At 46.2% G+C, this 15,659-nt stretch overlaps 6 protein-coding genes across 6 annotated transcripts; 3 read left to right on the top strand and 3 right to left on the bottom strand.

The window, feature by feature from the left end:
- Positions 1-1,906: 1,906 nt before the first annotated feature.
- Positions 1,907-3,528, top strand: BU24DRAFT_415846 (uncharacterized protein; the record flags this gene model as incomplete). The annotated part of the gene is made up of 4 exons (XM_033526327.1): positions 1,907-2,089; positions 2,147-2,194; positions 2,239-2,559; positions 2,608-3,528. The coding sequence occupies 4 exons, from the start codon at positions 1,907-1,909 to the stop codon at positions 3,526-3,528; spliced, it is 1,473 nt and encodes a 490-aa protein (XP_033376826.1).
- Positions 3,529-4,833: 1,305 nt separating this feature from the next.
- BU24DRAFT_360349 (zinc finger protein) lies at positions 4,834-5,839 on the bottom strand (the record flags this gene model as incomplete). Its single annotated transcript, XM_033524100.1, has 2 exons — positions 4,834-5,337; positions 5,411-5,839. The coding sequence occupies 2 exons, from the start codon at positions 5,837-5,839 to the stop codon at positions 4,834-4,836; spliced, it is 933 nt and encodes a 310-aa protein (XP_033376825.1).
- A 997-nt stretch (positions 5,840-6,836) lies between these two features.
- On the top strand, positions 6,837-7,688 carry BU24DRAFT_437867 (uncharacterized protein; the record flags this gene model as incomplete). The annotated part of the gene is made up of 2 exons (XM_033530226.1): positions 6,837-7,154; positions 7,203-7,688. 2 exons carry the CDS (start codon positions 6,837-6,839, stop codon positions 7,686-7,688), a joined length of 804 nt encoding a protein of 267 aa, XP_033376824.1.
- Positions 7,689-8,958: 1,270 nt separating this feature from the next.
- On the bottom strand, positions 8,959-9,779 carry BU24DRAFT_415843 (uncharacterized protein; the record flags this gene model as incomplete). Its single annotated transcript, XM_033526326.1, has 2 exons — positions 8,959-9,645; positions 9,726-9,779. 2 exons carry the CDS (start codon positions 9,777-9,779, stop codon positions 8,959-8,961), a joined length of 741 nt encoding a protein of 246 aa, XP_033376823.1.
- A 1,188-nt stretch (positions 9,780-10,967) lies between these two features.
- Positions 10,968-12,842, bottom strand: BU24DRAFT_497934 (uncharacterized protein; the record flags this gene model as incomplete). The annotated part of the gene is made up of 1 exon (XM_033534311.1): positions 10,968-12,842. One exon carries the CDS (start codon positions 12,840-12,842, stop codon positions 11,004-11,006), a length of 1,839 nt encoding a protein of 612 aa, XP_033376822.1. The 3' UTR covers positions 10,968-11,003.
- Positions 12,843-13,847: 1,005 nt separating this feature from the next.
- Positions 13,848-15,371, top strand: BU24DRAFT_456267 (Dit2 protein; the record flags this gene model as incomplete). The annotated part of the gene is made up of 1 exon (XM_033531427.1): positions 13,848-15,371. One exon carries the CDS (start codon positions 13,848-13,850, stop codon positions 15,369-15,371), a length of 1,524 nt encoding a protein of 507 aa, XP_033376821.1.
- Between the last annotated feature and the right edge of the window lie 288 nt (positions 15,372-15,659).

Here is a 15,659-nt window from a genome sequence, read left to right as displayed (position 1 = left end):
AGTATATGATCCTCCTAGCTCTTCTACTGATGCACCAAAAGTCTCATCCTGTCGCGATTTCCCAAAAAAGTACATACCTTTCTCATGGGTTCGGTAATCCCGTTCAAGCAGTGACCGCAACAGCGCCTTCACATGCTCAGTCAACACACAGGGAGGTATATCAGCCCATGGGCCCTAATAACAATAATCCTCACTGGCGAAGGGCCTGAGGGATTCTTCTAGGGTACGCATTTATACTTATTGATCGAGTTCTTGCTGATAATGCGATTTTTCATGTAGTATTGCGTCACGAATGATGTAAACGTGCAACCTATTAGGCTCACATGATGGTCAAGGTGGTTCTCTGCTTACCAGATTGGCTCGCTGGTATTAATCTGGAGATTAAAGCAGTATTAAAAACCCTAGAGGAGGGTCTCACTAGAAAAAAATGACTTTAAGTCAACATCGCTTCCATTTGTCCTAATTTAGCCCCTCTATCGATGCTTCTATTAGGATGTAGTACTTACTCCATTCTCTAAGCTGCTGAATCAAGTATCTCGTCAAGTATCGTCAGTCGTAGAAAATCCTACGTAGCCTTTAAGCATATGAATATCCACTGCGGAGCGCGTGTTGATTATGGTACCCGCGCTGCACTATGTAGCAATAACGTATGTATCAGACAGTGCAGGAGAATCAGCGAATCTGTGATTCTTTGATAGATTTCATTAGCACCAAGTGGCTACAAAACTCACGTGCTTTTGAACCATACACCTAAGTTAGATGCCTTCTAAGTATCAATCTTCAAGGCTGAGAAGTTAAGTAATTGCGGAAGTAGAAACAGAACGGAAATCAGCGTCTGGGTACTTCTTTTCCGCGAAATGAGCCTGGAAACCCCACCTTGCATCGAGGGGAAGTCAGCACTCTTGGCTCTCTCTCTGGACCTATAAGGATTCGCAAGACTGTCTTGCATTGTTACACAGGCGGAGAGGAGATGTTCTTGCAAACGCGTAAATCTCATGAGCGGGGTAATCTGTCTCGGACGCCTTGCTCGCCTCCTATCTCCAAAACACTGGGTTGTATACTCAATAAAAGAATAGGTGCCGTATCGAAATGTCTGGGTCAAGCAATCGCCAACTCGAAACAAAAGATTATTGGAAACATTTCGAGTCTGCTGGAGCTCTCAACGGCTGGGTGGTCTACCCTGATGGAACTGTCGAAGAAGCTCGCTCCCAAGGTACAGGCCCCCAGCATAAAATCCCATTCCTTGAGATTCTAGCGCTGACTTCCGTAGCTTTCGAGCTTAAGAGGGATGAATATCCGAGAATCCAATGCCCGCAGATTCTAGATGAGCAGCGCAATAATGACCTGAGCAACTTCCTTGCAAGCATTGGGTCTAGTAATCATATTGACGCGACTGATGCTGCAGGGTCACTGTAAACAGATTTGCTCTTCACTCATGATAAAGTCAGTAATTTAGATCTAGAAATTTCGAGGCTTGGAAGCTCTCAAAAATTGGCATTGGGGCTCACTACTTCCGAAACGCACAATCAAAGGCACGTATTCACAGAACCGAACTATTGAAGGAATGGAATTATACGTATCAGGTAATTTATAGAACATCATCTTGAGCTAATCCATGCTAAATTTCAGTAAAAGTGCCCTAAAATGATAGCGAAGCTAAGTTCAGCTGCCCTGGATTTGTCTCAAGCATGCAAACATAGGCTGAAGGAGCTTCAAAACTCCCCCAACAACCTGTATCTATGGAGGCAATTTCATGATGAATTCGGTATAAACACTCTCTCGCTATGATCGTAGGCAGAAGCTCATCCTAAGTCAGGATTATTTATTTGTCCAACTATCACGTTCGGTGGAGCCATCTACGAAAATAGAAGCAGTAAAACAGTCAGCGAGGTGGTGAGCGATCAGCATGAGAGTGGCAAATCCCTTTCTGGGGAAGTGGAACTCAAGTCTGGGTTGCCGATTCATAACGCTGGCCTACAAGTATCGGCACATTCAGGGGAAGAACAGTCCCAGCGTTCATCCGTTGTCTCTCAAACTGATATCCAAGACGGTTATTGGAAGAAAATTGGCGGTAAACCCTGAATTCCACGTAAGTTTATGCTTTCTTAATTTGGGGCTTTCTCTCACCGTTATCATTAGTTTTCAGGAATGGAGCAAAGAACTAGATGATTTCACCACATGGCGCATCATACGCGTAAGTTTGTTCATATGGTTTAGGATTTTGTTAACATGGCAAAGCGTTCTAAGCCAGCTATGTTACTCGACCTGATTTCCGGAATTTCTGGAATGGAATGGGTAAGAGATTGCTTTCAGCCGGCAAAGCAACCTGTCCACCCGTTCCCTGGCCCAACCGTCCCACGACTTGTATGGTTACCCCATCCTCAAAGTCGTCTCGCTGTTGAGAGTAAGGATGACATGACTATTTTGTTATTTCAAAATTCGTCGAATGAACTTGTCTTGGTCAAACTTGGCATACTCAACTGTCTTGCAAAGACTCCCATAGCGTGCAACCGAGTGGCTCCTGGGACACCGCTAGCAATCGGATGGATCAATTCTCGGGTAAGTGAAGGAATGATATTATCGATCCTTTTCTTATTTATTGTGTAGCTCTACGTCTTCTTTGCAGAAGAAGATCACTATCTCCGAGCCATGTTCTACAATGCTGGGAGTGGTCAATGGCGTGAAGACGAACTATCTACTAGCAAAATTCAGATCCATCAGGAATCATCACTCCTTTGCCTCCGTTCCTGCCTTTATTGTCAAGATCGAAATGGAGACATACTACGCATCAAAAGGGACAAAGGAGAGTGGCTCAACCCGTTCAATTTACATACGCAAGAGTCTGGTGCTCTACAAAAAGCATGGGCCGGTACCCCCCTAACGGGAGGTTTCATAATCTCGCCAACTGCTCAGGGCAATTACAGATGGATAGTACTTTATTATCTATCATCGAAGGGAAAATTGGTCAGAGGTATCGACGGGTCAATGCAGACATGCCAGGACGAAGAGGTCGTACCCGTAGAGAATCCGCGGATGCCAGCATGGCAGGAATCTCCTTGGACGATTCCAGAGCAAGACACCTCAGTATATCCGGACTTCAGCATGTCACCGGATCATCCCAATGAGTCGACTCCGCCAATTTTGTTTCGCACCACGGGGGATTTCCTGAACATGTGCTGGCAAAGTAAAAAAGACGAGGCGCAGTGGGTGTTTCTCCCTCGGATCTGCCAAACAGCGCCTGGGAGTCATTTCTTCTTACAGTTCTTGAATCAGGACATCAATGAGTCAGCATATATTTTCTTCTTCTCCAAGGACGCACACTTGGAGATGGTCGAAATAGACGACTACATATCAGAGAGAAAGCCCATAATTTCGCAACGCACCGTCTTCCACGAGATTTGTGGCATTAAGCCATGGAAGAGGTTATTCCCGAACAGTGACAGCGACGAAAGTGACGACAGTGACGACAGCGACGACGAAGACGACGAAGTCGACGAAGCATGGCCACTACGAGAAAGCTTTGGCTAGCAATACATACTTGTCTACAGTGAGACGTTAGCAACATGTGGAGTATATGAATGGGTTTTTCTTAGTCTGAAGTATGCGATGGCAGAGCTCTAACAAAAGTGATGCCACGCGATACGTATGATGTCCTGGGCTGTTAAAACCTAAACTTGAGATTTTTGAAAGCTGAAGCGATTCAGAGCAAGTATTACAACTTTGAGATACTCTAGAGAGTTATAGTCCACGTTGCTCTTATATTTCAAAGTTTAACGAGTTCCTTCTCAACTCTTAATCTACTCAATTATTGCTGAGAGGTCATTCCTTCTGCAACTCTGTAGCATGCTTTGAAGTATCTCTGGTACTTCCTCTATTTCAAGCTGACTATTTTAACATTGTAGAATGCCTTGTAAATGACTACATAAAGAGCTCTAGAACTATGATCCTTGTTGATGTATGGGCTAATATCAATATTAGCATCCAGAGGATTACACAAACACCGCGTGCTTTCGAAGGAGCGCAGGAGCGCGCGAGCGCGCGGTTGGAATCATTAAAAATTCTGACATTATCAATTTGGGAACTGAGAATTGCATTGATGACCTGGTAAAGAGTTTAGATAGGATAAAGCTTTGGCCGGTGACTTTTCACCTTACCAACGCTGCTTTGGATAGGAACGATAATAGGCGAAATGTTGCTTTCTTTCATATAGCAGTAAACAACAGCTCTTGCTTAAGAGCACTTGTACACTGTGAAAACGAGAAATATGCAGCGAATATAAGAACTTATAGTGCAACAATGAGAGTTTATTTACTAGTTCAAGACATTTTTGACTGCTGGGAGGGCAGCAAGGTATACATCAAGGCTGGCTTCTTTAGGTTGCTATGAAAACATTTATAGATAGTGTTTGCCGCCAAGTGATCGAATGCCATATCTTGACCAGTGTTGTCAATGTTTTCAATTCAAAGGGAGTAAGCCAGTTCTCACAAGCCAATCTTACGAAAATTGAATCGGAGAATGGTCACTTCGTAATAAGCAGATAGAATTGGGGACTTCTTAAAGAGGGCTTTATAGGAGAGTAGACATGAACTTGAGGAGTAGTGTGTTGCAAAGGAGCAGACAGGACGAAATATGTGCTTCGTTCTTGTCCTGTCGTTAGCATTATCATTATCACAATGAAGAAGCCAACAGATTATCAGGCACTTTGGCCGCCTTCCATTACGGATAAGAATTGATGTTTAATTAAATCATATTATAGTTCAATTCATACTTCCAGGTATTAGAGGCCCGGACGCCGCAGCTATGGGAAGATTCCTTAAAAAGATGATGAGATTTTCATGCGAAGCTAATCAACTTCTGCCCTCCAGTGATGAAGCTATGAACCTTTTGCTGGACCTTTTCGAACCGCACAAAACCGCAGCTTTCACTCTCGAGGTGATTGAAAAGTGATGCTAGTCCTACAAAGTCACGAGTGCAGTTTCTATTCGGGCAATGGTACAGTTTCTCGCGATGTACTAATGAGTTCAGATGTTGATTCAATGCTCCAAGGCTTCCATGCTCTCGGTGGCAGAGGTAGCACTCGTAGCTACGGCCGTTCCAGCTCGCAGATGTTGCAATGTTTTGTACGTTGGAGTCGGTGTAAGTGAGGAGCTTGTTTGTCACTAAACCATTGGGATCGCGCTGGCTGATAGCGTGGAAGAGTGTGTGGTGATTGACATCCTTGGCACGCGGGCATGAGCCAGTCTCAAGGTGGTGCGAAAGGCTGCTGGTAGAAGCCTTAGCTACTTTGCAGAATGGACATACGATGTTTTTTCCGCGATGAAGGCTTGAGTTAAGGTGCTTACAAGAAGTTAGCTAGAGAACTGAAACACACATTGATGATGAGGCGTCAATATGCGCACGGGAAACATACCATCTTTAACGCGTTCTCATCCTGAAAAGATCTGCTACAATCAGAGCAGTGATATTGCCTAAAGTGATTGAGAGCTGACATATGCTGATCGGCAGAAGTCTGCGTATGAAATGCTCGGTCGCAGGTATCGCATTCGAATTGAGGTTTCCAGTGGTTTTTATCATTCATATGCTGATCAGCGGATTGTTGGGTATAGAATGCCCGGTCGCAAGTATCGCATTCGAATTCAGGTTGCCAGTGGTTTGTATCGTCCATATGCTGATTAGCGGATTGCTCGGTGTGAAATGTCCTGTCACAGGTCTCGCACTCGAATCGTCGGTCCCAATGGTCAAGAGCGTTCATGTGCTGATTTGCTGACTCTTGTGTGAAGAACTCCCGGTCGCAGGTCTCGCATTCATAACGTTCACCCCAATGATCAAGTGCGTTCATGTGTTGAAAAGCAGCTTGTTGGCTTCCAAACTCGCGATCACATGTCTCGCACTCGTAATCCATGACCATGTTGAGCTCGGCTGCTGAGGCGCTGAAGAGGAAAAGGCTATACTGCTGTACGTACAGAAGGAGGTGAAATGTGCGCTCAGCAGCGAATTTGATGAGAGTTGCTTTGGTGTTTGGTCGATGGTGGGGTCATTACGCTTCGACTGCTGCCTAATTCCTGTGTGACAACAATCGCGGCATGCAGGACTGTTGTTTTGCTAAACTATGTGGGAACGTCTTTAAGTCTGGGAAGATGCCGGCGCAAAGGAACTAGAACCTTCGAATGATGGCCTGTAACAACAGCGCTGCAACCAGGACTCCGTACTTACTCCTTATTGAAGATCCGTTTCTACAACCACGACTGAATGTCAGCGACCTAAAGATCCTTCGTCAACTGTTTGCTAATGGCCTAAAACCTGATGGCAAATTCCGAGAGATCGGTTTGAAGCATGTTCCTTCGCGGGTACCGGACATTGGAGCCGAAGCCCAAGCAACTCCGGCACCAATGCTTTACCTTTTCGCATAGCTGATACTACCACACTACATACCTTGCAACATATTTCATTGACAGGAATGTATACGAGGTGGGGCCTTGTGCTGTAATTATCATTCAAAAAGGAACTATATAAGAATCCCCGCCCAGTGTCATCATGAATCGTCGCTCACCGAGAAAGACTGCTTCACTCACTTTGTTTACAATATAATTAATCTGTCAGATCCTTCTTCTATATCACCCACAGCCATAGGTGTCGACGTCAGTATCACCTTAACCCCCGCCTGTGGATCGCCGTCTCTGTATAGGATGAACAGAATGGAACCACTCCGAAACCCTGACAGTTCAATGGTTGTGATCACACAACTCGAAGGAAAAGGTAGAGGGCTCATTGCCCAAGTCGATATACCAGAGGGAGCTCGAATCCTGTGTGAAAAACCACTTCTGAAAGCAGGTCCAATGCCACTGCAGATTTTGGAGGCGAAGCTCGCGGCACAATTGAAAGCTCTACCCAAGGATTCGCAGCGACAATTCCTATCTCTGTACAACAAAAGCCCAGGAAAGCTCCCTTTCTCCACCATATTCAAAACAAATGCGCTACCTTGCGGATCCGACTCCCCTGTTGGCGCAGTGTATCCTACGATTTGTTTGATCAATCACAGCTGTGTTCCCAATTCTCACAATAACTGGAATGACAACTTAGAGCACGAAACCATTCATGCAATCCGTCCAATTGAAGCAGGAGAGGAAATCACTATACCGTACGACAAAGGTGGAGTTTCCACATCACGACAGACCGCTCTACAAGACGCCTTCAATTTTTAGTGCACCTGCCTCGGATGCTCACTTCCTCCCCCCGAACTCGACGATAGTGACGCCCGCCGTCTCCAAATTCAGTTATTGGACGCTGCTATCGGCGATCCATATCGCATTATGAGTGAACCTCGGGAGGTTTTAAGAGATTGTTACTCGATGCTTCAGAATCTGAATGAGGAATTTGGAGGATATATTGGAATCCTCGGCGCACGGCTCTATTACGATGCGTTCCAGATCAGTATTGCGCATGGCGATCAGGCCAGAGCGAGCGTTTTCGCTAAAAGAGCGTATGAGTCCAGGGTTCTTTGTGAAGGCGAGGACAGTCCAGAGGCGCAGCGAGTACGATCCCTTGCTATGAAGCCAGCGAGACATATGTCTTTTGAATTGGCTTCTCGACAATGGAGAAGGAGCAAAGATATGGTCCCTAAAAGTCTGGATACTGAGAGTTTTGAGAAGTGGTTGTTTAAATTAGACCTTCCGCGAGACTTACGATGAAAGTTTAGTTACTCAAGGCACTCGCTTCATTGTAATGCAGATTTTGAGCCTGAGCGGTCTTTGGTATAATCAACGTCACATAACTTTGCATATAAATGTTGGTTCAATTTCACGGAATATGGTCCTAGTCATGTAGATGTCGAATCGATGTTTGCCTCCTCTCCAGTAACATAACGTTAATATAAGCGCCCGCTGTCCTGATGTTCTCTCTTGTATCGGCACTGGGCCGCAAATAACCAAGTGGTTGTTCGACGTGTGAGGAGGTAGCAGAATACATTAGATCGGGACAATATGAAGTACTTGTACATACAAACAATACATTTAAAATGCAGCTTTAGCGTCTATTAATAACGCTCGTTTCTGTTTTGGTAACCTTTTCGTTTTGTTTTGTTAGATTAATCCTAGATATGGAAGACAGCGCACCGCATATAAACCAAGTCCTGAGATACACATTCTCATCCTGCAAAGCTAGCTGTAAACCTTACAAGTTTTGGAAAGTCTCTTGAGGTTGATAAAAGAGGGACCAAAACATCTCCCAAATGAAAAATATCCGTGCTAAAGTATAACAAGCAAGAATTGTGTAGAGCCCAATTATTTGCCGAATATCTGTGTGTGTTTTAGACTTTCGGTACATTAGAGTAAAGATCGTGTTCATCAACGCGTAGGGAATAAGCCCTAAAGTTACAACAAAACTCGAGACTCTCCAAAGATATTTCTCAGCACTACTTGGAAAGACACTATTCCAGCAAAGGAAGTATAGTCCACCAAACAAAGTTCCTACTAGAACAGACGCGAAGTCTGCATTATGGAGTGTTGTCCCGAAAATGTCGCAGAAGTTTCCAACAATGTTATCGTTGGATATAGGTTGAGTGATTTTCCTAAAATACTTTTTACGGTCGGCGCCGAATGGTGGAAAGAAGTTTGTTTCTATGAATGATGTCCCACCATAAAGGGAAAGGATCCGTTGGTCCTTCCTTAACACCATCCGAAGTTGATGGGAGTTAGACGTTGGAACTCCAACAGATTGTGGCTTTGACCAGTAAAACACGGAAACGAAAATTGTACAAATGCCGTAAGCGCAAACCGCAATTTCCAGTTGTGACACGTGTAAGCCCTTGGCAGTTCGAGCAATAACGTTATATGTGAGAACCAAAAGTGGTAAGGCAAGGTAAATTTTCGCAAAAGGAGGGGTTTTACTCTTGTCCTCAATCTCTTTCGTTTCGATTTCCGGAGGTTCCTCCAAAATTCCGAGGCATTGAGCCAACAAAATTTAGGTACCGTTCAGGTAGAAGTCAACCTTCTTTGTGGGAATTTGGCCTACATCTCCATCTGTACTTGCGTTGGAAGTGGGGGATGGAACGGGATTTTCGGGGGTGACTGCCTCGGTTTCGGCCTCTGGAAAAGAAGGCATTGATAAGTCTGTGATTTCGAGACCCTGAGATGAGCGAAGCTCTATAGCTGAAGAATCTCCTAGCTCATGCATCCGGTCCGGTAGATTATGTGACGCACCTCTGCCGCTCCGATCTGGACTAGAGACTGCATCACTAGCTTTTCGAAAGTTGGACAAGATGAATCGAAATCGTTTTTGGATAGCCCTGATAAAAAGGGCGTAACCACCACGATGAAACTCATCTGAAATATCAAGAGCCACGTTTTTCGTTTCTTGATCGTACCCTTTTTCTTGCTCACTGTCATTTTCCAGGACTTCAAATTGGAAAACGAATCCGCCCATATTCGCATAGTGGATATGTGTTCGGTCCCAAGATTGTAATTTTCCTCTTCCATACATTTTCAACAGGCTCTCCGTCCTTTTTACATGCATCCAGTCGCTAAATGCGAATCTAACTAGGGATTCTGGGGCAATAATCGCGGCTACTGTCCACTTCGCAGGGAGGGTAAAGTCTCGAATGATCTTCTTAATCTTATCCTTCCAAGATTTGTCATCATGTTCCCACTGCTTGGGAATGTTCAAGTGAAGCGCCGAATATGTGCTTGCAAAAAGGGCTAAACATGAAGTGCTGAGAATAGCCCATGTACTTCGAGTTTGAGGCGAATGAATGTAGGCCCGTTGGGGCGTTTCGTCTTCCTCATGCTGAACAGGCGAAGCGTGAATGAGAAGAACCCATAGGGTCAGAAGTAGGATCGTTTCAATATGTCGCAACTTTCTTGGTGATTTTGATAGATTTCGGGCTTGCAGCGAATCGTTAGGAACTATATGCCAAGCGACGACAGCATTCAAGGAAGGCGTTAGAGGGCAGCAGTGTGTCGTATCTGATAGCCGTCTAAGTTGAACTATCAAGATTGGTAGCAGTCAGGTTAGGTTTGAGGCGCCACGGGCGATGCAGGAATGCTGGATACGAGTGAACAATTGGTGAAGTGTCTACCTAGAAAATGAAATGAAGGATTGGTTCGTGGATACAGAGATATGCCTCATATAAATGTATCAGGCGATCGTACTAGGCAGCACTTGTGCCAAAGGGGCAGAACAAGGCAAAAGAAGGCATATTGGCTGAGTTTGACAAAAGGGATGTGCCAAGATAGTTGCTTGTAAATGTGTCGCCCTGGCAGTCCCTGGATACAATTCCTTGCATCAGGGGGTGTCCAGCTTATTGCACAGCTACAACATCAAACAGGAACACTCTATTAGAAAATAGAATGCCGTATACTAAGAATCTAAGGATCTGCTTATGTACTATGTAGGTATAAGCTAACAGGCTGTACTGTATACATGATGTAAGTATATCATAACTTTGTAATATTTAAGTAGAATCTATCGAAGGAGACCTAAAAACATTCCTATTTAGAGGTACTTATGCTAGGATAAAGTAATATAATAGAGCCTTGGTTGGAAGACCTTAGGACAAGTTGTGAACATAATAAACATATTGCCCTGGTCTAAGTTGAAACATCATTGTCTTTCCATCTAGGTCAAACATTATCATGGTGGCGTCATTGTAGTGTTCTCTGTACTGGGAAGAAGGCTTGCAAAGCTTGAGCATGTTACCAGTGCTAAGAGAGAAAGGAAAGAGTCGCTGATGCAGGTAATCTCATCTGTGTATTTCGATTGATGCATGCATACGTTTAAACACATGGTATTTCAAAAGAACATTTGAGGCATATGAAAATTTATTAAAACGTGCTCTTGTTACCAGACCACTAACTAAAGACAATAATAACCCCCGAATGTACAAAGGACCCAGACTCCAGAAAAATGCAATTACAAGACTATCATCTGAGCACCAGGTATGCTTTTGAACGCTACAAATACTAAAATCATCCGTCTTAGACACTGAAAAAGGAGGGTGGTAGTTAGGCTCAATAAACACCCTCGGCGACATTGCGCCACAGCGTCTGGAAAAAAGATGTGAACGTGAGGAAGGACGAGAAAGGAAGGAAAAACTTGAGTGCATGTTGGTTGAGCGAAGGCTCGAGAGCCAGCAGAGACTTCTCTTGGAGCGGCGATCTGATGATGATTGTAGAACGCTTGTGCAGGACGGGCTTCTCGATAGGCGAGAGGAGAGAGATGGTTGGTCGTCGTTTCTGCAGGAGCGCTTTCTCGGATGTGACGAGCGGAGAGATCGCCTTGGTTATTCCAGGCTTGCGAGTGAGGTGGAAGTATGCGCCGTTCGGGCCATCAACCCACGAACCTTCGAAGTCGGTGCCCGTCTTAATGGCGACCCTGGCGACGTCGGCGCGGGCAAGGTACATAAGGTCGTCACCCTCAACTTTGATGATCGAGTTGTGCCATGGGGTAGGGATTTGGAACTCGTAGGCTGGGACGGGTTCGTGGCGATTCAAGAGTGACTCGATGGGGCGGACTAGACTCTTTGGGAGAAGGCGAACAGCAAATTTGGGTCCCTTGTTGTTGTGTGCATGGATGGAGAGGCGCACGTAGTTGGGAAGGAGAAGCTCCACCAAGTTCGAGTATGCCTGGTTGCGGGAGATCATCTCCTGTGCGACCAAGGCTGCGGTCTTCTTCTTTTGCTTGTTGCTCAGGTTGATGACAGAGGGAACCATAGCCAGATCCTCGAGCATGAAGCGAGTCTGACCGCGGTAGAGTTGCAGCGCGTGTGGCTCTTGTTCTTCGATGCATTGGCGAATGAATCCACGATCTGCCTCGGAAACACTCAGTAAGAGCTTTCTGCAGAGCTCGGATGGGGCTGTCAGCTCAGTTTTGACCGGGTGAGGGACATTGACTTCTGCCACCATGGACTCTGAGAAAGAGGCGAAGCTGTCTGGGTTCGACATGAAGATGTCTTTGAGGCCCTTGAACTGAATGGCTGGTACTGGGCCCTCTTCAACCGGAAACTTCTTCTTGTAGACCTCGATGAGTTGGGCATCGTAAGTGTCGACCTTGCCATCATCAACTCCGATGCAATCCGAAAAGACATGTCCATCGCTGATGACCCACATGGTAGCACCGGGTGCGTAGATTTTGTTCACTTCCTTGACGAAATCGCGAAGAACATCGAGAGCGATATGTTCCGCGAGATCTGGCATTGTTCCACCAACCTTGTTTGAATTGGGAGACTTGCAAGGGAAAGCGGGCAGCGCAAGAAGAATTGGTATGTTCCTCTCGACGAACCCATAGACTCTGTTCATGAATGCATTCCGGCCAGTGACGTTCCACTGATCATCTCTAGACGCATTCTTGAGCTTCGTCTCGAAAATAGTGGCAACCTTCTCAACAATCGCACGATGTTCGTGGTTGGCAGCATCCGTCAGCTGCGCAAAGGGTCGGAACTGGGTCTCGAGAAGGACAAAGTTTTCCGCCCACAGACCAAACTTGTCCGCAGCAAGCGACTTAGGCCGGGAGGTGAGCATGCCGAGGATGAGTCCATCAGCGTGCTGCACTTCAGCAACCTTAGTGACCAACTCCTCATCCTGATGATTGGGAGGGAAGTTTGCGCGGATGTGAGTGAGCTCTGGAATTTGGGCCTTGATGTGAAGGGTGCTGATCTCTTTGCCGGAAGGCAGACGTTGTCGAGACCAGGAGTTGCTTTGGTCGAGAATCTCAGCTCGTAGCGATGTCCAGAGTTGAGGGAGTGTTTGTGAATTGCTCCCCTCAACGGCCAAGAGCTCACCGGAAGCGTTCCTCCAGTAGAGTCCGTGGACGGAGTGGTAGGTAGAAGTCCCCTTGTTGAGTGCAGGCATTATGAATGGGTATTATGATTAAACAAAAAAGAATAGAACAAGAAGAAAGAAGTTGAGCTGCGTCTTGGAATCAAATGATTTAGAAGCTGTTGTTGGGCGAGTTGCAATCTTTGGAGAAAAGTATGTTGGTGGAAAGGGTATGATTATCTAGTTGAAGGTGTGCAGTTATTGTGAGGAACTGTTGGAAGTAATTGTGAGTTGGTTGTGATGTCCTTTGAACTGGCGAAGCTGGTCTCATCTAATATATCCATGATTGAATCCAGTACTGGTATAATCTTGATGTTGTTTGAACCTCACGGAGCGGCCATGCTCCAACAATAGCATGCCCAGCTTTGCCAGCCACTTCGATCCATCGCACTACTTCCGTACAGCTACTGATGATGTCTCGCAATCCAAGATGTGACACTGCAGCGTCCGAGCTGTCCAGCTCAGCCTAGTCCTTGTAAAAAAAAAAGGCACATGCCTTTCATTGGGTCACAGATCACCTGCGCCGTATGCACGACGGGGTCCCCGCTGGAAACTCAACGTGCGTGCGCCATAGCACCAGAACAGAAGCTCGTCTCATGGTGACAACAGTGTCGGGTAGGCGCAGCATTCCTCAGTGTTGGGGGACTCTGTCGGCGGTGAGGGGAGGAGACTTGGGATGTCCTGGCGTGAACGACCAGCGCATAATGCACACGCCAGGGGCGCTTTGGCGCAGAGTCCTTTGGTTCGCTTAAAGTCTAAATAATACGATACGAGCAACAACGCAAAACCCATCTACCCGTAACATTTGTCTTGTGCACAGGCGTTTCGTCCCACCAGGATCCTCCCACGCGCTGCTGGCCCCAGCGGTGTGCGACTGTCTTCAGCTAGAATGGGCGGCCTGAGGCGGTGGTGGCTGTGGGGGAATGCTTTTTGTAGCGTGGTACCAATTCTGGACATCAACAAGTAAATATCTACAACAACAAGCAGACAGCATTACTCCGTACAATCAAACAATTTTCTATCGCTTCACCTATCACGATGTTGTCCTATCTTTCCTTTGTCGTTCTGGCACTTACTGTGTCATGCCTTTCGCTCCTCTCATTTTTCATCTATCTCTTCACACCTCCTCGACACTTCCCGAAGAACATCCCTACCATACCATTTTATTATGCTTTATTGCCGCTGTTCAGAGACACTGATCAAGCCGAGTCTTATCGACAATATTTGAAGGAGCCTTTGGAGAAATACGGCGCGGTCAAGATCTTCTTCGGCGGTCGGTGGAATATTCTAGTCCGGAAACCATCATACATCGCCCAGGTCTTCAAATACGAGGACACATTCGCCAAAAGTGGCAATCAAGTCAAGATTCCATACAGCCTCCTTGCCGAATATACTGGTGAAAACATCATCAGTGGACATGGCGAGAACTGGAAATTATATACTTCGATCATCAAGCCGGCGCTGCAAGCTGAGCAAGATCCCGCGCTTGTATGGCGCAACTCGAAGCTATTGAAGGAGATGTTCATCTCTGGATCTAAGAGCACGACCGATGATGTGCCCATATATGGTCCACTCCATCGCTATGCTCTAGCCAACCTTTCAGAAGTGCTTTATGGCTCGGACTTCGAGACGCTCCGACGAACCGATGCACCACTTCATATGCTACAGACGATGATCAAGCCGAATATCTTCAATCCCATATTCCTGAACTTTCCATTCTTAGATCACCTGCGTCTTCGATCCCGCCAACTAGGACGAAAGCTTGTACAAAGATTCCGCAACACCCTCCGGGCAGAAGTATCGAAAGGCCATAACCATGTTTGCGATCACAACTCGCAGAACCTTGGCTGTCGCCTTCTTGGTGCGCATCGTCAAGGCCTGATCGACGAGAAGCAGCTCAACGACAACCTTGTCAGCACTTTTCTCGCCGGACACGAAAACCCACAATTGGCACTCATGTCGCTCATGTATCTGCTCGGCGCCAATCCTCAAGTGCAAGAGAAGGTCCGCGAAGAAGTCAATACTTTACTCTCCGATAGTACTGATGGAGACAAAAAGCCTAGCTATGGCTCCATTCATGACCTCCCCTACCTTACCTCGGTCATCTATGAGTCGCTTCGGATGTTCCCTCCCATCTCCCAACTTATCAACCGTCGCACAAACGCCCCGGTGATGCTCGGTTCATCAATCGCCATCCCCGAAGGTACCTACCTCGGCTACAATGCATACTCCACAAACCGGGACACTGAGTTCTGGGGCCCTGACGCCGACGAGTTCCGCCCAAGTCGATGGGGCAGCACGATGGAGGAAATCAACCAGCTGTACCGCAGAGCGAATGCAAAGGGTGCGTTCATCAGCTTCCATGGCGGTCGTAGGACCTGCCTTGGGCAGAAGTTCGCCATGTTGGAATTGAGGATCACTATGGTTGAACTGTTGAAGGGCTTGAAGTGGCGGGTCAGCGAGAGCTGGGATGGAAAGATGACACCAGCTGGTCCGTTGTATCCTCGGAATCTGAAGCTGAAATTCGAGACTACCGGGTGTGATGGTCATGTAAAGGCTTAGAAATGCTTTTATCTCGTTATTGTTCTTTTTATTGCATCAAAGCATCATATGGCGTAACTAGCATAGCGATTTCTTTTTCTTGTATAACAGAGGTATTTTAGAATTATTATTGAACATTATCAAGAACAGAATCTTAAACAAATGGTTCTATTATATTTTGAGCTTCTATGTGTGCAGTGCACCATGATTAATGGCCTGATTCGCAGACAGATGCGATGCCAGTTGTTGTCAACTTTGAGAAATCTTTTGTTTTCTTTGCAAGTCGGCCCTAGATGCTGGCTTCAAACA

Source organism: Aaosphaeria arxii (genome assembly GCF_010015735.1).
Source record: "Aaosphaeria arxii CBS 175.79 unplaced genomic scaffold BU24scaffold_18, whole genome shotgun sequence".
NCBI classification, from domain to species: Eukaryota; Fungi; Ascomycota; class Dothideomycetes; order Pleosporales; genus Aaosphaeria; species Aaosphaeria arxii.
Note: the sequence above shows the minus strand (reverse complement) of the source record. Positions and strands in the feature narration are given on the sequence as shown.